Source organism: Dendrobates tinctorius, unplaced genomic scaffold, assembly GCF_039654945.1.
Source record: "Dendrobates tinctorius isolate UK_male_01 unplaced genomic scaffold, ASM3965494v1 ptg000007l, whole genome shotgun sequence".
Taxonomy (NCBI): domain Eukaryota; kingdom Metazoa; phylum Chordata; class Amphibia; order Anura; family Dendrobatidae; genus Dendrobates; species Dendrobates tinctorius.
In genome coordinates, this window is record NW_027361675.1 from 44,686,601 (window position 1) to 44,708,055 (window position 21,455).

General features: G+C 44.2%; 1 protein-coding gene across 6 annotated transcripts in view; it reads left to right on the forward strand.

Annotated features, from left to right (window-relative positions):
* The window catches only part of REPS2 (RALBP1 associated Eps domain containing 2), a 301,690-nt gene that overhangs the window by 94,207 nt on the left and 186,028 nt on the right, over positions 1-21,455 (forward strand). For all 6 annotated transcript variants that reach the window (XM_073574130.1, XM_073574114.1, XM_073574109.1 and 3 more), the window contains exon 5: positions 17,645-17,745. In XM_073574130.1, coding sequence (XP_073430231.1) covers positions 17,645-17,745 — 101 coding nt within the window. The remainder of the gene's footprint in view (positions 1-17,644; positions 17,746-21,455) is intronic.

The window sequence follows — 21,455 nt, forward strand, 5'->3', positions numbered from 1 at the left end:
TGTCATACGGCCTCATCTCTGCATTAGGCCTCCCCCGCCCCAAGCAGTCAGAATATCGGTCATTGTCTTTGACCCTCCATTTGCAGTCTGTCTGCATCATCAGACACTGTTTAGTCACCACCCTCCTAGAGTGCGCTTCGTCACCTGACCGTTCTCCCACTGACCGGCTTTCCCGGTTGGTACGGTCATCAGTCTTAATCGGTCCTACTGTCTGGCCTGAGTCTGACCCATTCAGCGTCTCACAGGAACTGCTGTCTCTCAGCCTCGCACGGCCCATCGTACTGCCACTTTCTGACATTCTTCGGCCACCTGCCATGTCACTACTTGGAGGAACCCTTCGGGTCCTTACATCTTGGGTTGGAGGCGGCCGCCACCTGGTATTCCGTACTTCTTTATTAATTCGCTGACGGTCCAGCCTCAACTGCTCAATTTCTTTCAGGTACCCCACCCGATACTCCACGAGCATCTGAAAATCTCTCAGGCTCTCCATGGAGCCAACCACGATGATCGGAATTCTACCCACTTCACTGGATACCGGGTCTTCATCATCAGGAGGGATCCTCACCCTCATCACACCGCAGATATTCACGAGGTCTTGCATCACCTTCCCGGATCTTCCAATGATTCTCCCAATCAGAGCTTTGGGTACCGGAACCACATCTTTCCGCAAACCCCGCCGATCCATAGCCTCTCTTGCTATCTCTAGGCGTCGAGCAGCCTTCACATTACTCTGCCTAACCAATTGTTTGACACGTAGACACTGCAAATGCATCTCTTTCAGGACAGCTACTCGGTTTGATGTATCTTCTCTGGCTGATACTATCACTAACTGCCGAGTCTCAGGTGCCCAGTGCACCTCACACGCCTTGACCTCCTCTTTGAAAGCTTCATGCACACCTTCCTCAGCACAGGCTTCTTGCATGTCCTCTGGTACATCAATCACAGACTGGAAGGTCATGGTCTTGCTCTCTTCCTGGACCGAAGGATCTGGCTTTACCACGGACACTTCCCTCACTACAGTTGCCCCGACCGGGTGACTGTCTTCTTTAGTTCTTAACCCACCAACTTCACACGATGGGATCACTTCATGTCCCTTTGCCACGATGGCTACTGACAGTTCTGTCTTATTATCACTCGCGTTCACCCGCGGTAAGTCTTCGTCCAACTTCTCTCGCAGAAGACTTTTTACTACTCCTCTGAGTTCCTCCATCTCTTCCTTGAGGTTCTTGTTCACACTTTGCCAGGTGGACAGGTGACCTCTGAGCTCCAAGACTTCTCTCTCGAGCTCCTCGACCCTGTGCTCGGCCATTTGTCTCAGTACGCTTTCTCGTTTGACATGTTCATCCACCTCTTCTCTGAGGGCCTGATTCAGTCCTTGCCACGTTACCATGTGACCTTTGAGCTCAGAGACTTCTTTCTCTAGCCCTGCTATTCTGTGCTCCCTGTCTCTCTCAGAGCCACAGTCACCCCCAGAGTCTGAGTCATCCCTCCAGTTACTCACTAACCGTGTGAGTACTTCAGCCGTCTTATCCACCAGGTCAGTGCCAGTTTTGTCACGAGATGTCTGGTCCGTCCGTTGGGCTGACATACCCCTTTTCCCGGTCACTTCCACCTCTGACCTTTCCACGTCAGGAGCCATCACCGTCTTCGTATTGGTTAGCCCAACAGTAGGAATGTCTCCACCCTCCTGGCATATATCATCAAACCTGACAAAGTCCCGGCCCCACTCCAAGGCATACACTAAGTCTGATGGTATACTGCCCCCTTGGCACTCACTGCCTTCGAGACCCTCAAACATTATTCTGTCTACCGCATAGTTCACTGTGACCCCATGTGCACAGCGAACCTGGACCATTTTCTCAGTCAGACAGAAAGTGAGAGGAGTTCCTACCAGCGTCACCTGACTCTTTGAGTCCAACCGTCCCGAGATCCCTTCCCGGTGTAGCATCACGGAACACACTTGCGGCCAGTCATCACTCGGAAAGAATATCCCACATTCTGGAAATGACATACATGAACACTGCAGTTTCCCAGACATACCCACTGAGCCAACCAGTGCTGCCATTTCATCAAACTCGGCCCCTTTCTGGACCACCACCCCAATTTGGGTTACCGCCTCCCTCTGAGACTCCACCCCTTTTTGGGTTACCACCCCAATTTGGGACTCCACCCCCTTTTGGGACTCCACTTCTTTTTTGGCTACCACCCCAATTTGGGACTCCACCCCTTTTTGGGCTACCACCCCGATTTGGGTCACCGCCCCCTTTTGGGACTCCACCCCCTTTCGGGATCTCCCCATGTCTGTTATACCGGTCTTCTCAGACCACAGTTCACACCACACAGTTTGTCTCTCACGATACCACACAAGTCCTTGCTGGCACCACCACAGCTCCTGCTGTCACCGATCACCGGCACCACCGGCTGCTGTTCACACACACAGCGGCTGGAGTCACTGCAGCTCCTATTGCGCCGTCTTCGTGGACCCGCCGATCCACCGGAAGCCGCTTGTCACCTTCGTGGCCCCACCGAGCCACATCAAGCCGCTTGTCACCTTCTTGACTCCCACTGAGCCACGGCAGGCTGAGTCGAGAAAAAAGAAGAAAAAAAACACCACAAAAAACTCCAAAACTCACGTGTCCTGACTGTGTGCTATTCAGGACGCTCCTGTCTCCACTTGAGACCGTCCAACACACAGGGCGCACCGGGTGCGATTCAGGGAGCGACCCTCCTCCCAGGGTCTCCCCACACACCGGCCTCACCAGGTTCAGGGGCTTGGCGGGTGCTCTTCAGGACATCTGTCTCCGCCTGAGACTGCCCAACACTCGCGCCTCACCAGGTCCAAGGTCACACCACGTGCTCCTGGGATCCGACTCTGCTCCCAGGGCTGACCCTCCAGGACCTTTCCTCACTGGACCCTCCAGGTACACTGTCTTCCTCACTGACCCAGGTCAGTACCACACGAACAGCTGTCCGATACCTGTGTCGGCCACACGGGTCACCGTTTTACTCATTGACCCAGGTCAGTACCACACGAACACCAGTCCGTTTCTCCTGTGTCGCCCACACAGGTCCTCGGGTACCTCTTCTCCACAGAGGCACCCTAGCAATCACCAGTCTCTTTCTCCTGGGGAAGCAGCCGCACTGAGCTCACCGATCCGGACAGCGCCTTACTCACTAGGCCGCCCCATGGTCTCCATAACCACAGCCGGACAGTGGCTTCCCCACTTGCAGGCCGTCACAGACTCTGCTCACACGTGGCCGGTCAGCAGCACATCACACGGCTTCCACAACCGTCAGCCCTCCTGGCTCAGCGTTGCTCTTTGCCACCGAATTTTTCCGTCCTTATCCGTTGCTCACAGCAACAAGGCTACACCACTGCCCATAGCCTTCTCCACCAATTGTGAGGTAGCGCTGTTATTCAAGGTTGGGGGACACTCGCTTGGCAGCCACACAATCAGATCCAGCTCGGGTTTTCATAAGCCATAACTGTCCATGAGGTTTATTTGCCATCATAAACCACAGCAGCAATATACAACAGCGCAGCTTCCATTATATAGCTTCACATGACAGCATAGCGTCCATTATACAGGCTATTTAGCCCCAGGGTTATCTCACCCACGTCAGGGTTCCCATATGGCTGTTTCTCCAGGCTGCAGACATCCACTCACTCCTCAGGGACTCTCAGACACTGGCCGCCATTACCCACACAGCCGCTCCACAGGCTGTTAGTGAGGAGATCCTTCTCCTCACGGGACCTTCCAAACTGGACCAATCAGGTCCCAGCATTCACTCTTGTGACCTACCCTGGCTACGTTATATGGTCCGTAGCCACGCCCCCTGGGTCACATGGCTATGACCTCATCTCAGGTCCTTCACCTACTCACACAGCCTTTTACTATAGGTGTTATCAGACACACCCCTGGGTGGGTTTGTGGGCAGCTAGAACCCACCCATCTCTCCAGCTGCCTGAAGGCTTCTCCCTAACACATAGGCACGACAGATCAGCTCTGCTGATCAGCACATAACCAAGCCTTCATCTCAAAGCCACCCACTTTGAGACACACCACGGCCACTCCGTATTCTGCCACTCATCCTCTCTCTTGGGACATCCACACAGCGCCCCCTAGTGGACACAGTGGTCATTACACCACATAACATAATAAAAAAGGAAAATATATAGTAAAGAAAACACTAGTGTTTAGAAAAAAAAGTTTAGCATGAGTTAAACCTTGCACTCATCTTTACAACACATTACATAGAGCTCAAACACAAACAGAGAGCACAGAATGACAATTGTGCAGAAATATCCTGCAGTAAAACATATTACAGTAATCAGCAAGTGCTGATAAAAAGATGATAACAAATACAGGGTATTTAGTCGATACTTTTTTTGCAAAAAAAATGTATACCAAGCTGCTCCACCGCGTCAAGGTAACCCCGTTTGAGTCAGTGGGTGGTGTGAACATTGTCCTACCGACTTGTTCATATGTGTGCATGTCACATGTGTTTTTAATACATTACATAAAGCTGTTGATTTTCATGTAACAGTACCCAAAATGCTCTCTACCAGCCACCTATGAATCATATGTGATTCTTGTATGTCCTCCTTAAAAACTCTTCTTTATTCCCATATCACCATTATATTATCCTTAAACCTTTGAAAGAAACACAAAAGAGAAGAAATAATGTTATAAATGACAGTAACTAAAAATGTTAATTTCCCTTTAAGGGAAGCCACATTTTTAGGTTGCTTGTGCCTAAAATACATAGCATAAAACTGTTTTAAGCTCCTATTGGTTTTATCGAAAGATGCAGGCAATATAAAAATCTGATTCTCAAGTCAAAATGACCAAGAAGGAAGTATTAAGTTATAAGTAGTGGTCATTGATTTATTTCTCCCTGCACCTCCCTTCATTAGTTTAGTAGTAGCAATAGTGAGATACATAGTCCTCTTTTCTCTTCAAGAGAAATGTAACATATAATCCTATGCAAAAGGCTTGTCAATGCATTTATCTGCTTCTTCCAATCTATTGACAATCCCCTAGTGTATTAAAGTATAATGTTTATATGACTTCAATGCTAGATTATTTTTAGGTCTGGTACATTAGATCAGTCCAAAAAAGGTATATTCTTTTAACAGGAATTATGTACCATATTTTTCAGACTATACTGCTACACCAGACACACCAGACCATCAGACGCATCCCAAATTTTGGGGTGGAAAATAGAAAAAAAAAAGATTATTAATAAGATGGGGGTCCAACTTATAGTCTGAATTTAAGGTATCTTACCTGGGGGTCGGCAGTGGTGGAGCGGGGTCACAGAAGGCATGGTCCCTTACTCAGGAAGCCGGTGGGGGAGAGAAGGACAGGGAGTCTCCATGCATGTAGCTTGAATCCAGTTGAGGTTGACGGGATACCACTGGTGGGTGTCGATCCTGTTGGTGAACACAGCGACTGTGTGAGACTGAGGAGGATTCGTGTTCAGCGCAGCGACAAGGTAAAATACAAATTTTTTTCAAACAATTCTTAAACCTCCCTGTTTTTAGAATTGTTTGAATACAGTACATTTTGCATTTTACCTGGTCCATGTGCTGAATACGAATCCTACTCTGTCTCATATTGAAAGTATCGTTCCCATTTAAACATCTGAAATGATTTGTAGAACTTTACATGTAGAAATGGAAATATGCTATACTAATTATACTATGGTAATTAAAATTTTTAATTTGGATCCAAAGATTTTTGACAGATCTAGCAATTTAATGTGTATTTCGGCATGCATATTGTAGCCTGTGTGCCACAACTCTCCTTCCCTGTCCAAAACGTTAGGGGCACTTTAGCTATCCCTGTTCCCCGGATTACTTTTGATGGTGAAGATGCCGGGTCCACACACCTTGCTGAACTCCTGATTCAGCCCTATATATGTCCCCCTCCCCTACCCAAGGAAATGGGATGTAATAGTGTATGAATATACACAAACCAGCCAAATAAGAAAGGACATACAGGGAGAAAGGAAAAATACCAATCATGCAAATATGCACTCACACACAACAGAAGAGAACACTGGGAAGAAAAGAAATGTAAACCAAATAAGAGTGGAAGAGGATTTAGAAGTAGCCAAAAAGTCCAAGCAACAATCACAGAACAATACTCCAAACGCTTATACCAACAATGGCCTACACCAAGATGAACAAGACTTAACACTGGCAATCTAGATTGCCTGAGGTGAGTATTTATAGCAGTGGGGAGTGGCCAATACTGCACAGCTGAAATCATACAAGCAATAAGGCTTCAGATACTCTAAGCTGAACAGGTTAACCCCTGCACTTCTAACAGAAATCTGCACCATTTAATATGAAGAAGACGTGCTTCTAATAAGTGCAGGAGTACGTGAAATCAGATAATGGCTCCCCTGTCTCGGTAAAGCCGTGACACTATGCTTCTGTGGAAGTACTAACGCGTTCCTACCCCTGAAGTCACCAATCATGTCATGCACATAGTGCTATGCTTATTTGGAATTTCTTGTGTAAAGTATTGCAATGTGATAATATGGAGGTAGTACATAAATGTAACATGTATATTGTGAATAGACTGTGATGTGGTAGTGTGCAACATAAAATAAAATATAGCTTAGGATCTAGGACATAAGATAAAGGCAATAGGCTTAGTACATAGTGATGGACGATATTAACTGTAGTTAGCTGGGGGCATAGAATAAGGTACATTAATGTTTGGGACTTGCCCTCAATGGGATGGGGGCTAATGCTAGTATAAAGCAGACTACTTCCTAATAGTTAGTCTGATAGGAAGTGCAGTATCCAAGGTCAAGTTTAAGTGCAGTTGGTTGCTTGCGACAGCTAGGAACTATGGCAGTGAGAGGCCTTACTAGAATTCCTAGTGGATATTCCTGTAACATCCAGAGCTCAGTCCTCGGTATGGGCACTAGGAGGAGTGTCTTACCCTATGGTGTACAGAGGGCAATGGATGCGGAACCGCGAGAAGAGAAGGAAAAGGATCCTGGGTGCACTGTGGAATTGGACAGGAAATCCTTGTGGCAGACAGGAATATCCAACCTAGGGATAGTCCAGGAGGAATGGACAGTAATGCTAGAAATGCACTGTGTTAAGGAAATGGACTGTCTTAAGGAATTGAACTGTGTTGAGGAAACAAATAACAAGAAGTGTTGTACCAGATACTGCGTGTTACAATCTGATGAACTTAAATTATCCAGTAAACTGTTGTTGGTTAATACAAACTGTGTGTCCTTTGGGCTATGTGTAGTTGCTCCATTAGATGGAGCTGGAGACAGTGGAGGACTGTGGAGTATTCAGCAAAAGTGGAGTTAAAACTTAACTTTTAATAAATATATTTAAGAATTTAAACACAATCATTAAAACAAGCACCCTGAATTCTTGCCAAACATAGAAGCACACTAGATTAGTGCCAAACATAGAAGCATACTGGATTAGTGCCAGACATAAAACTGCACCAAACAATGTCAGTAATTGCTAACCCATACAAACATGTCAAAAACACATCGAGGACCTCTTATCCAAAAATGACCCATATAGTCAATCATGTAGATCATGGCAAATGCTGATTTAGTCACATTAGCATATATAGTCAATCATGTAGATCAATGCTGATTTAGTCACATTAGCATATTAATACAATGCCTGCATAGTGTGGTCAGCGGACCAGCCAATGCTGAACAAACACAAGGCAAGCATAAACACCATCAATTTAAATACAACAAGGAACAGTCTCACCCAATTCTTCAATGAAAGGGACTATCAAGTTCATTAGATTGTGTGCAGAAACTGTGCTACAAAAGGGGTTACGCCACTCCCAACGCGTTTCCTCTAAGAAAGAGTCTTCAGGGGAGTAAGAGCCAGCATAATGGCGTCATCCCACCCCAGGATCACTATCGCCCACTGATACGGCGTCAGACTACAAAGCGGTGCAGCGGTATGCTAACCCCACTATCCAGCTCCACTATCTTAAATAGAATATTGTCAGCGCATTACCAGAAGCTAGATCAACTGCTTCCGGTATTTGGAACTCAGCATCCGGTATGTGAAGCGCAGACCTCACAACTGGGACATACGTCATGTCTGAACTGTGAATCATGTGGTGTAATCGTCACAGAAGGTCCTGTGCTGCAGAAAGGAGATGGAGGTGATGCATCTTCTAATCTATATGCTGTCATAGCAACAAGGGCGGGATTTAGCGTGCTCCTATCCCGCAACCATATTCCTTAAAGGACAGTGTAAAGTATAATTACATCATTGGGAAAACTAACGTCTCTATTCATCATTATTGTGGAAGTCTTGTAATAACATATATAGTTCCATATACCCTAACAAGGATATGGGCAAAGGCTATTACATAGCTCATACCCTAAACAATGGGGTCAGAAAGTCAGAAAGAGGTGATCTCAAAGTGCCAGACAGAAGAACATACAACCCCAACCTAGTGGAGGACTGTGGCCTACACGTGAGTGTGATACACCCCATGGCAGCATATTGGGGCCGTGACACAATTTTCTTGCAAAGTGCAGGGCAATGTGAAGCAGCAGCTTGGTCACATCTACCGCTTGTGGTCACTTTACGCTATGGCATTGTATTGTGAGTTTTATGCAATTTTCACTATTGTATCAATGCATAGGGCAACAGTTACCCAGTTATAAAATGATTTTGGTATTATTGCCTCTAATGAGAAACAGGCACAGTGACTTGTAGGTATCAGGAGCTGGAAATTCCTTAAGAACTTAAGAAGATGGGAACCTTCCAAGTAAAAATAGAAGCAACTGAGAAACAAAGCAGCTCTCTACGCATATGGTGTCAGCTTGAAAGGTCTTACAGTGAGCTTCCTTCCTACCCCAGTGCAAACAATTCGACTGTTTTTACAAAGGTAAAAAAACAGATAAGAAATCAGCAAAGTTAGTTCTTGGTCGTTTTAAAAAGAATGTTTCAGATTTAAAAACAACTATGGGGAAAGTCATGCTAGTATTAATTAATATTCTATAAAAACTTAATTTGTTGTATGTTTTAATGCAGTGTACAGTGTACAGATACAGCTTGATATTGTATTAGCTGTACTGTGTCTACTTGATAACAAAACCATACACCAGTCTGTTATAGGAAGACGCAAACAGATGAGATTCAGGCTTTCTACAATGGCAAGGCTACATTCACACTTGCATTTGAACAGTACAGTTTGTTTTGTTTTTAGGAACAGGCAAATATAATTAATATCCAAAACAGATCTGTCGCTTAATTGATGCAAATAAAAGCAGAGGAACCCAATTTATCATTATGGTGTCTACTTGCATTCCACTATGAGATTGCTTTTAGAATGGAAGAAAGCGCACATTATGTAGAACATTTTCATTCTAAAAACTGACAGATAACTGAACCCAGATAAAAAAAACAAACATATTAATAAATTGAGCCCCTCTGCTTCCATCTGCATCAGTTATGCAACAGATCAGTTTTGGACATCAGTTCCGTTTATCTGTTCCTTCAGACCAGACAGACAAAATTTCCAAATGCAAGTGTGAATGTAGCCTAAGCTGTTCATGTATTCTCTTTAACTTCTGTCCACAGATAGTTCTACTAATTACCTCATACATGTGCACACTCGGTTTGCCCAAGAGTGCATATTTCTATTTACAGTGAGAGATTAATAAAACATGGTCAGACATCTCCAACAGCAGCTTATCTCCCACAGGAATAAGTAAAGCAGGTAAACGGATGCAGTAACGCAAAGGCGCAGAGCAAGGGTTAATAGGAATGCAGTTTAATTAACAATAATGAACTCCTCGCAGGGAGATAACAGGAGAAGACAGGTTAAACAGTATGAATGTGTTTCAACGCAACAGTCTCTCTATAAACTTTAACTTATCGTGACTCCGCTGTCTTTTAGCCGCCTGTAGTCCAATAAATGATGTAATGCCGGCAGAGGCTGATACTTTGTCTACAGGCTTTCCTGTCCAACACACGGTCACGCTTCTGGCGGCAGCGGACGGTCTCTGGTTTTGCCCGCTGAGCCCCTAGTCCATTGAACGGCAGAGCCGAATTGTGAAGCTCCGCACAACTCTGTCCTCGGCGTGTGCTCCCCTGCGCACCCACCGACAACTGGATGCCCGCACCACGATGTCTCACTTGGCGCTTGTCCCTCAGTACACCTGCCAACAACTGGATGCATGTACCACGATGTCTCACTTGGCGCTCGTTCCTCAGTACACCTGCCGGTACCTGAACACCTGCACCGCACTGGTTTACCCGGCGCCTGTCTCTCTTTGCACCCAACGGTACCCGGGAGTCCTCATTGACCCCGTCCTGGGTCTCTGCTCTGCTTTTCAACTCACTCCGCCAACGCGCAGCTGGTCTGTTCTGCCTTTTCCTGCTCTAAACCCTGTGGTCTTCCCTCGCTTACAACGCCCCCTCCTTTTAGGTCATGGGTTCTTTCCGTCTCCTCTTTCCTTCCCCCCATAACACTGAACGGTTCCGGACGCGGTGTCTCAGAGGTACCCACAGCCCGGTCCTCTTCCTTAGAGAACTACAAATTGAAGTGTCGGGGAAGAGTTTGAGAGGCTCCTATGTGAATTTGGCCACTTTTTCTCTCATATGTATGACACCAGTTTTGGGCTTTGAATATTACAAGGGTAAAACTGTTTTCGAAAGCACCAGTCTTCTTGAGGAAACATTTATTTTCTAGATATTTCGGCCATGTGCACACGGTGAGTATTTGGTGAGTTTTTTACATCAGTATTTAGTCAAAACCAGGAGTGAGTGATAAATACAGAAGTGGTGACGTGTTTCTATTGTACTTTTCCTCTGATTGTCCCACTCCTGGTTTTGACTTACAAATATTGACATTAAAAACTCACCAAATACTCAACGTGTGGATGTGGCTTAAGGGTTTTGCTAGTTATATGCTTTTTGTTACATTACAGACACAAAAAAATTAAAGTTGCTTATACAACTGTACTGGGAAATAGTTGTCTGCTTAAAGTTAATTTCAGATTGACATAACACATTGACATATAAAATACCATCCAGTTAAACCTATTTTCTGCAGTGTTGATACAGAGAAAGGCAAAACCATGTGGAAAATGCCAAAAGTATTTGGTTTGGGGCATTTTTGGGTTCAGTTCAGGTTCTCTTTAAAATCTAAACACAGCATATTGAAGTTAAAGGGTACCGGTCATTTTTTTATGATAGGTGGTAGCTAAGATGTGTTGCAAATTGGTGGGGGTCTGGGCGCCAAAGGCCCCGTCTCGCATAGCGAGATCGTTAGCAAGATCGCTGAAGCGTCACTGCAGCCGCTATACTGTAGAGGCGTAAATTTGGGAGTCCACCCAAAGATTTGGTTTGCTGTAGCTTAAAAACACTAATTCTAGAGCCCCCTTCTGAGCCCCAAATAAATTGGCGGAAGGCTCGTGTCAGTAGCCTATCATCAGCTTTAGAAAGTAGAACCGAGAGCGTCTGTAAAGGAAAGAGTATTTTAGGGAAAGAGATCATTTTAATTAGATGGGCTTTACCTGCAAAGGATAATTTAAGGGATTTCCAGGATTGAATTTCTTGTATAACTACAGAAATAAGAGGCTGAACATTTAATTTATAGATATCATGAGGATTTGATGGTAGGTCAACGCCAAGATAAGGTAAAGAATTTCTCCTCCACTGAAAGGGAAAAGGGAGCGGACACTGTTTCTGAGCAATTTTAAAAATAGCTAAAGCATGAGATTTATTAAAGTTTATACGAAATCCTGAAACTGCTCCAAATTCATTAAAGGCGTCCATTATAGAGGAAATGGATTCCTTAGGATTGGATATCATGAGTAAGATATCATCAGCAAATGCCAACGTTTTAAGTGTATGGTGACCGACCCCTATGCCCCCAAAGGAAGGCATAATCTCCAGACATCTTAGTAAGGGATCAAGGGCAATATTAAACAGCAAAGGTGACAGAGGACAGCCCTGCCTCGTCCCCCTGAAGATGGAAAAAGGGGTTGACTGGATACCATTAAGCCAAATCGAAGATTGGGAGTTGGTGTAAATTGTGCGTATAAAATTAAAAAAGGTAAAGCCAAACAGTCTATACTTCAGAGTTCTGATAAGATGAGACCAGGACACACGGTCAAAAGCCTTATCAGCGTCGAGGCTGACCAGTATATTCTGCTTGGCCCTAGCCTGATAACTATGTGTGATGGCCGCTAACGCCGTCCTGATATTGTAAGTGATAGACCGACCATGGACAAAGCCTGTTTGAGATGAGGTAAGAATATCATGAAGCATAGACTGTAATCTATTAGCCATGATTTTGGTGAGCAATTTAAAATCAACATTTAAAAGGGAAATCGGGCAGTACGAGTTAGGGAGAAGCGGATCTTTGCCCGGTTTTAGTAGTAATGACAGACAGGCTTCATTAAATCGATCCAGCAGAGAACCCGAGTCCAAAATATGGTTAAAAAGAGAGGTGAGGTGTGGAGTAATTAAGGGTTGTAACAGTTTATAAAACTCTACCGAGAACCCATCCGGGCCAGGGGCTTTATGCAGTTTTTAAAATTTTATGACTGATCTTACCTCCTCAGAAGAAATTGGTTGGTTTAGGATCTTCCGGTGAGAGTTAGAAAGCCTTGGTGGACAAGCCTTGCGTAGGAATTCATATCCATTCTCCCGAGAGTCCAGAGATGGGCCATAAAGATCTGCATAAAAGTCTCTAAAAACCGCACAAATTTGGGTTGGGTCACGAGTGATAGAGCCATTTTGTAAGACAATATTGGGAACCCTAGTAGCTGCTTTGAATGGCTTCGTTAAAGATGCCAGGAGACGGCCTGGTTTGTTACCCCAACGAAAATAACGGTTACGTTGATGAGCTAATTGGTTGTGTGCCTGCTCATGTAATAGGGTATTTAAATTTTGTTTAGCTGTCAGGTAAGCCTCTCTGGAGGAGGGAGTATTATGTAATTTAAAGTCTCTATACGACTGAGTGAGCTGGTCTAGGTGAGGCCGCAAGGAGGACAACAACTTCCTTTTTTTCTGGGACACATAAGAGATAACATGTCCCCTAAGTACTGTTTTAGCAGTGGCCCAAAATAGATTGATATCATCCAAGTGTTCCAAGTTGTCCTCCACGAAAGTCTCCCACCAGCCTGTCATATAGCGCTTGAAATCATCTGAAGTATAGAGATAAAAGGGGAAGCGCCAGCGCAAAGACACAGATCTATTAGTGGGGAGTTCCAGAGTAAGCAAGACCGGGGAGTGGTCTGATATAATTGAAGGGAGAATGTCAACTGTTTTTAGAAGGGAAAGAAGAGAGGCAGAAGTTAGCCAATAATCAATTCGAGTGTGAACAACATGTACCTAGAATAGAAGGTATATTCTCTTTCCGTAGGGTGGCAGCATCTCCAGGCATCAACCAAGTCAAGGCTGTTTAACAAGGTAGAAATCACTCTGTATGGAGGGTGAGATGCGGGCAGGGGGGAAGATCTGTCCAAAAAAGCATCATGAAGGGTGTTTAAATCTCCACCCAATAATATATTGGTAGGATGCCAGCCGTGAACCATCTCTTCAAGTTTAGCAAAGAAGGAGTGGCTAGTAGTATTGGGTGCGTAAACATTTATAAGGCAATATTCCCGCTGTTCAATAATAAATCTTTATAATATATATCGCCCTGCCTGGTCCCTCACCACATCCTGTATAGAATAATCGAGATCCTTATGAAACAAAATGGCCACACCACATTTTTTCTGTGTAAAGGAAGCCTCCAAACACTCCGCATAATATCTATTACGGAGCGCTGCGTGACCCCTGCATAGCCAGTGGGTTTCTTGTAAAAAGACAATATGAGGGCGTAGACGAGTAATGTGATCTAGTACTTTTCTGCGCTTGACTGGTGAATTGAGACCAGCCACATTCCATGATAGAAGTTCGATGGAGCGTATATTAATGTGAGAAGCTATGTTATTAGGGGCGGCCATGTTAACCTATCCCACATTGCGGCCAGAACGTAGAAATGAGAAAAAAAGAGTAGTTGGGCAAAGGTCTGTCCCAGCGAGCAAACCTACCAACCCAAATTAGCCAAAAAGACCAGACATAGAGCGTGCCCAAGGAGAGGGAACCCACCCCCAACTGAACTGAGAAACAATATATAAACCAAAAAGTTAAACATCAGGTTAAGTTATCTTAACTAATGGTATCCCCTAGAAGGAAAAACATGAGATAAGAACAAAAGTTCAATATAGATCAAGCCATAATCTCAAAAACAAATCTTAAAGGCAAAATTACACATTGCTACAAATCAGAGTCAAGTGACCGGAGAGGAAGCCCGGGAAGAGCGCTCAACTTCCTCTAATGTTTTATCTGGGTCATCAAAAAATACCGGTTTTCCTTGAAGCACCACCCGAAGGCGTGCAGGGTAGAGAAGAGCAAAACGATTGCCTTTGTCATGTAATAGTTTACATACTGAAGAAAAAGCACGGCGCTTGGTCACCACCGAGGAGGAGAAATCTTGAAACATAAGGAGGGAATGGCCCTCGTATTTCAATGAGGAGGTGGCTCGGTATGTCCGGAGCAACTGAAGTTTGTCCTGGTAATTGAGTAACTTGAAAATTACTGGGCGTGGACGAGCTTTCAGATCAGAGTGCTCAGGTCCAATTCTGTGCGCTCGCTCCACCACCATAGAGACAGGCATGTCAGGCAAATTGAGTGCTCGTGGGAGCCATGAGGAAGTGAGGTGGTGTAGGTCCTTTACAGATTCAGGAACACCGATGATCCGTAGATTGTTACGACGACTCCGGTTTTCCAGGTCATCAAATTTTTCCCGAAGCTGCTCTATCTCGTGGTCTCTGTCCTTTATCTGGGTAACAAAGGATTGTACCGTGTCCTCCAAGTCAGAAATCCGCTGTTCTGACACTGAAATGTTATTGGTGTGTTCAGTTAGCAGTGATGTGATTGATTCCAGTGATGATTGAAAAGATTGAAGTCTGGAGTCAATCACCGGCATGAGCTTCATTGTAATAGAAGCAGCAATTGCTTGCAGGGATTCCTCAGACATGGTAGTGTAAGGCCTCTTTGACACTTCAGTTTTTTACAATCAGTCACAATCCACCAGGTTTTTTCCCCCATTGACTTCCATTACTGGCGGATTGTGACGGATTGCCGTCCATTGCATTCGTTTTTTTTGCGGATCCGCCAAAAGTTGCTGTCCGTCACCATCCTCAAAGATTTCAAAACGGAGCTTGCAACGTTTTTTTTTCTGGCGGATCCTCCAGACACTAATTTAACCCGAAATTCTTTCTGGGTGCCGGACAAAAAAAATTCTCTCTCTCTCTTTCTTTACATTTCCTCATTTTCAGGATCCGTCTAAAAACGGATCCTGTACCATCCGTTCACATCAGTTCAGAACGGATCCGCTTGTCTGCCTTTTTGGCGGATTTGAACTGATGCAAAAAAACTGAAGTGTGAAAGAGGCCTTAGAGTTAGAGGAGATTTAGCAACCTGAGCTCTGGTCTTGACCGATTTGGAGCTACCCTGATTCACAAATTTATCCATGGATGGTGGAGCAGAGTATGCAGCCATGAGGTATACAGAGAGAGAAGGGGGATACCACAGCCAAGATATGGCTAAAGAAACTTACATAGTCCTGTTATCGAAGGTATATCCCAAATTGGGCCGGGGTCAACTGCAATACGGAAGGCGAGCCCTGACAAAAGGGGGCTTTATCCGTTATTTATTCAAACACGTGTAGGTGTAAGTAGGCGCCGTTATAAAAAAAAAAAGCAGTAGTCGCTGCTCAGCGCTGACCTCCGGAAGTTTATCTCAACAACTGGCTATGTAGTTGTAGTCAAATTTTCAGCTTTCATTCCTCGGTGTTATGATCAAGAGGATATGTAGCATACAAACAACAAATTTAAATTTATAGTGTGTCTTCCTCTCTTGGCCACAAGATGCCTCCAAAGTTCCAGCTTGTGCTGGGGATTTTCCAGCCTGTGTGTATCTGCCAGCACTCCCTGACCTCCTGCCTCTCACCCCTCAGCGTTTATGGCCTCACTGATTCTGCACTACCCTATCTCTCACTAGTGCCTGCACCTACCAGTCAAGTGCTGCTGTGGATCCACTGCCGGCTGGGTGAGTCAGATTCCTTCAGGAAAGGTGGAGAGGAGGATGTTTCTAGTCCCATCTGCTGTAGGGTTCATCTGGCGGGATCATTGTCCAGGCTTTGTGCATCCAGTGGTGGGTCTGTGTGAGGTCACCCTGGGGGCTCCTTTCTACTGTCCGGCTTTTGTGGTGGCTGCAGGGATTCTGTTGTGGGTCAGCAATCACTGTTGGTCAGGCTCTCATCTGTCGGTGTAGGCCGCAGGCCTCACATCTGCTATGATGCCTTTGACTCCCCTGGGCAAGAATTTACAGTCCAGATCCCAATATAATGGGCTTTCAGGAATCCTGAGTTTTGGTGTGTTCCAATTGTTGTTTGTGGGCGTCCTGATTGAGCTGGATGGAGTGGATTGATAAGCCCAATCTTGGAGCTCCTCTATGTGTGTCTGTTCAAGTCGGCGGCCATCTTGGATCCTCTTTACATGCGTTTTTGATGCAGCATTTGTTGGCTCTTTTTGGTATGTCATGTTTTATGCAAAGCTGCTTTGCTTTTGATACTTCCTGATATTTGGCTTTGACAAAACTTTACTGATACAGTCATGTGCAGAAAACGTGTTTTTTAGTGTGTTTCTGCCGTGGAAACGCAGTAAAAATGCATGAAACGCGTAGAATGTGCTTTTTTTACCTGCAGATTCTCCACATCTAATACAATCTTATGAGGAAAATTCGAACAGAAAACTCAGCGTAACCGCATCAAAAATGGACATTTTGCACATTTGATAGAGGCACCGCAGGTTAGTTTATGCTAAGTAAAATAAAAGCACGGTGGGCAGGAGATTTCTATATATATCCCATCCACTTTGCTGGAAATTAACTGCTCATTGTGGGAAAGTAGCCTAAAAGTGGTCTTAAACGGCATCAAAAAATGTCAATGGAATTCCAACCAAACTGAACTTTCTAGAGTAGTTAGAAGGCGATTAGTATGCCCTTTCAATCGCCAATGTCTAAATGAAGAGATGAACTTTATATATTACACAGCATGGTGGCTCAGTGGTTAGCACTGTAGCTTTGCAGTGCTGGGGTCCTGGGCTCAAATCCCACCAAGTACAACATCTGCTAGGAGTTTGTGTGGGTTTCCTCCGGGTTCTCTGGTTTCCTCTCACATTCCAAAGACATACTGATAGGGAATTTAGATTGTGAGCCCCATCAGGGACAGTGATGATAATGTCTGTAAACCGCTGTGGAATTAATGGCACTATATAAGTGAGTAAAATAAATAAATACATATATTCTGCAAAAAAAATCAAACCTATAAATATGAATACAATATTTAGTGTTACACGATCATATTCTTTATTATCTCTATACATGAAGACGAAGATGAAAATTCTGTTTTCCAAGGAATGAACTGGTTAAGTGACTTTTAGCAGCCTTCTATTGCTTTAAATTCAGTTAATTACCACTCGGAGCCTTGTAACCATGCAACAGCAGCCTGAGTCACATGACCGATTCTTCTTTATTATTCCCTCTCCGCAGCCGCATACGAGACTAGACAACCTGCTCTACTTCAGCAGGATGGACACTTGCCGCTGAACTATGGAAACCAACCTGCCCCTCTGCAGACGTCTATTAGCAGGGTAAGGATTCATGATCAATTCAGCAAAATGTGACATTTGATGCACCAAGCTGGATTCCACAGCAGGTACTGCATATGTATATATTCTACGGATCCACTGCTGTCACCAGAGCTCGCTCGGGAGAAAACTGCAGCACCTGGATATCTGCTTCAGTTTTCTAGGAATCCACCATTATAAATAATTGCTGCTCATTGTGGAACGTAAAGATTGGATAAGATTATGGATATAGAAGGCTGGATGGGAAAATTGCGGCAGTGAGTACTGATCTGTTCTATAGGCTTGTTCTAGTGACTAGCAATGCATCCATCACCTCTGCCTGCTGTCATTATCACATATAACTCTAGATTCCATAACCGCAGAACACAGGATACACCAAGAGCATCGCTAACGAGCTATAAAAAGGCTGAAGTGTTATTATTAATTTTATGAAGTCAGACATGGAGGCTATTGATGTGGCTACCATTGCATTCTTATATATATTATTCTTAGAAATTAGGAAATGCAGGTTCAAAAATATGTCAGTATAGTTTTACTTTTGCAATAAAACTGACAATATTAAAAGCTTTTCTATTGATCTTATATATTGTCAGTGCGAGAAAAGAGATAAAGCGGAATGTGAGGCTCACCTTCTACTAATGGTTAATACGGTTACTGAATTAAAAGTGAAGAATATATAAGTCTAGATGTTTGATACATAGCTTAATTACTATTATTATTATTAGATGCCATTATAGACATATACAGGCACTAATATAATGAATAAAGAAGAAAACAAAACAGTTTTCTTTATAAAAAAAATAAAATAATGGAGTGAAAACGGAAATAAATGTTCATTCAATGGTAGAAATGATGACCTTACAAACAATATGAAATATCCCCCTCCTCCAAATGTAAACTTCTGCAGAATATAATGGCACCATATGAATAACAGTTTTTATTCTTCTTATCGATATTACAGTTAAAACTAAAATTTAAGAAGGGCATTAACCAGATAACATGAATTATTGATGCGTCTTTTGCGCTCACCTGGTAAGGCCGTGAGGACCACAACACTTAGAGGGCTTAGACAGCCATAGTCCAGCTGCTGCTGGTTGAACATACTCAACATGGTGGTGAAGGATTCCAATAAGCAGATGTGTAATAATTATAGTTTATTCCCAACACATTTCCAGATCATACCGATCTCCTCCTTTGGCTGGGGTCACACTTGCGAGAAACTCGCACGAGTCTCACGTCTCAATACCCTACACTGCCGCTGGCACTCGGGACCGAAGTGTGCGGCTGCATGTATTTCTATGCAGCTGAGCGCTCCGGTCCGAGTGTCGGCGGCAGTGTCGGGTATTGAGGCTTGTGCGAGTTTCTTGCAAGTATGACCCCGGCCTTTGGAGAACCAGAGTCATAAAATGACTTGTATGATTGTGGTCTCCTGAGGAAGAGGTTGGTACGACCAGGAAACGCGTTGAAAATAAATTGTAATTGATTCTAACACATCTGTATCTTGGAGTCATATTACCAGGCTCTGTTCGCACTGCTGTATTGACTTTCATTTATTAGTAGAAAGCTCTAGTGCAACATAGAATATTTCTAAATTTTGCCTAAGTCATATATATTTTTTTGTTACTAAATGGTAAAAGTGATCGATACAAATGCATTTTGTTTTTCTGTAGAAAGTTCCATACTACCTTTATGAGATACCCCCACCACTTTTATACTGATGGTATAGGTGTTACAAAGATGTAGTGATTCCCGAGGCTGAATGTGCACGTTAAGGGCTCATGCACACGACTGTATAAATTGGATAAGTACTATCCTTTTTTTTGGGAATAACCCATGTTATTCAATGAGGCAGTGCAGATGGATGATTTTTTTTTTCACTGACAGAATCTGTCTGTAAAAAAAAATCACAGCATGTCACAATTTCACTCTGAAATCAGATGACACTCACACTTCAAGTCTATGTGTGCGAGAAAAAAATTGCATGCCATCGGGACCATCAGTATACCATCCGATTTCACGGATACATTGCAGTTCTGTAACATAGGAAACTGTAAATGAGCCTGTAAATGATTAATAACTGGGGCTGTAAAAAAAACATTGTATACGGATGAAAAGTGAGAGAAAATCGTCCTACTAGCATTTGCCAGTATGACTTAAAGTTAGCTGTGTCTGGTCCTATAGTAGGCAAGTTTCACACTAGCATATAGAGGAGCTGCGGAGGGCTGCGGGCTTCCTCCGTGAAGCTCCGCCCCTTGCCGCACCTCCTCCTTTCAGCCCCGCCTCTGTCGGCATGCGTACCCTATCTTCAGCATTAGGTACGCAGGCCGTGCCGATGAATGCAGATGCCTCCGCATGCGTCTTTTTGACAGTGCGGCGAACGCACCAAAATGCAACATGTTGCGTTTGGTGCAGGTTACCGCACAGTCAAAAAGACGCATGCAGAGGTATCTACATTCATCGGCATGGCCTGTGTACCTAATGCTAAAAATAGGGTACGCAGGCTGCAACCGACAGAGGCAGAGCTGACTGGAGGAGGTGCGGTCGGGGCGGAGCTTCACAGAGGAAGCCCGCGGCCTTCTGCAGCCCTCCGCAGCGCCTCCATACGCTAGTGTGAAACCAGTTTAATGCAGATTGAAAACCTTAGAAAATTGGAAGAACACCTGAACAATGTTTTCACTCCTGGGAAATGAAGTAGGTTACAACAAAGTGTGTCTGAAAATATGTCCATCTAATGAATGACCCTTGGCTTAGAGTGTTATATACCATTTGGGTTAGGGAGCTGCAATACTCTAAAGAAATCAGTGATGATCTGAGACCAAACTTCAAATTTGACTACTGTGTCCCAAATGTACGAGAAGTTGCCCTGAAATATTGATGTAAAGGCAATGCCACAGGCATAAGCTCTATGTTGTTCCTGTATTCCCCATAACACAATAGTCGCAAAGCCACCTCAACTGAATGCCAAATGGTCAGAAAGTATGAGCAAAAACCAAATCTGGAAACAGAAAGGGCCAAAGACTTTGTTCTATAATTCATATAGTATACAACAAAATGCAAATAGATGCTAAAATATGCTAGACATATTTTGGAGGAGGGGAAGCAGTAAACATGAAAACTATTTAAAGAGAATTTGTCACCCCCTGGATGATTTGTATCTATTACTATGGGCATACAGGTAATTGAATGGTTAAACTAGTCTTACCTGTGTGCCTCATATCAGTGGAGTAGACATTCAAAAATTGATTTATAATCTTTTATGTTAATAATTTCTTCCAGGCTCCGGGGCATGCAGTGCCTGGAAGAAATCACTGCCTGCTTTATTATACTATCACCCCCCTCCTATCAGCGTCATACTGAGCTGGTCGGCGCTGTAATCCAGCGCATGCGCTTTGTGATCGCGCGGTTGCGCGAACACTGTCCGGCCTTATATGGGCAGTGTCTGAATTGATCTTCTGCGCCTGCGCTGGTGCCTGTGCAGAAGATCAATCTGTGCTACAGTAGCTGTGCTTCTGTATAACAATTCTGGGGAGGGGAGCACAAAAAGCCCCCACTAAAATTACATAATGCTCATACATGAAAGAAGACTGCTAAGTAATCGCTAATAAGTGGCCCACAAAGAATAAATCGCAAACAGTACCACAGTACAAAATTGCAAAGCATGAATGAATCAAAAACACTGACACAAAGAGACCAGAAGTAGCAAAAAATCAGAA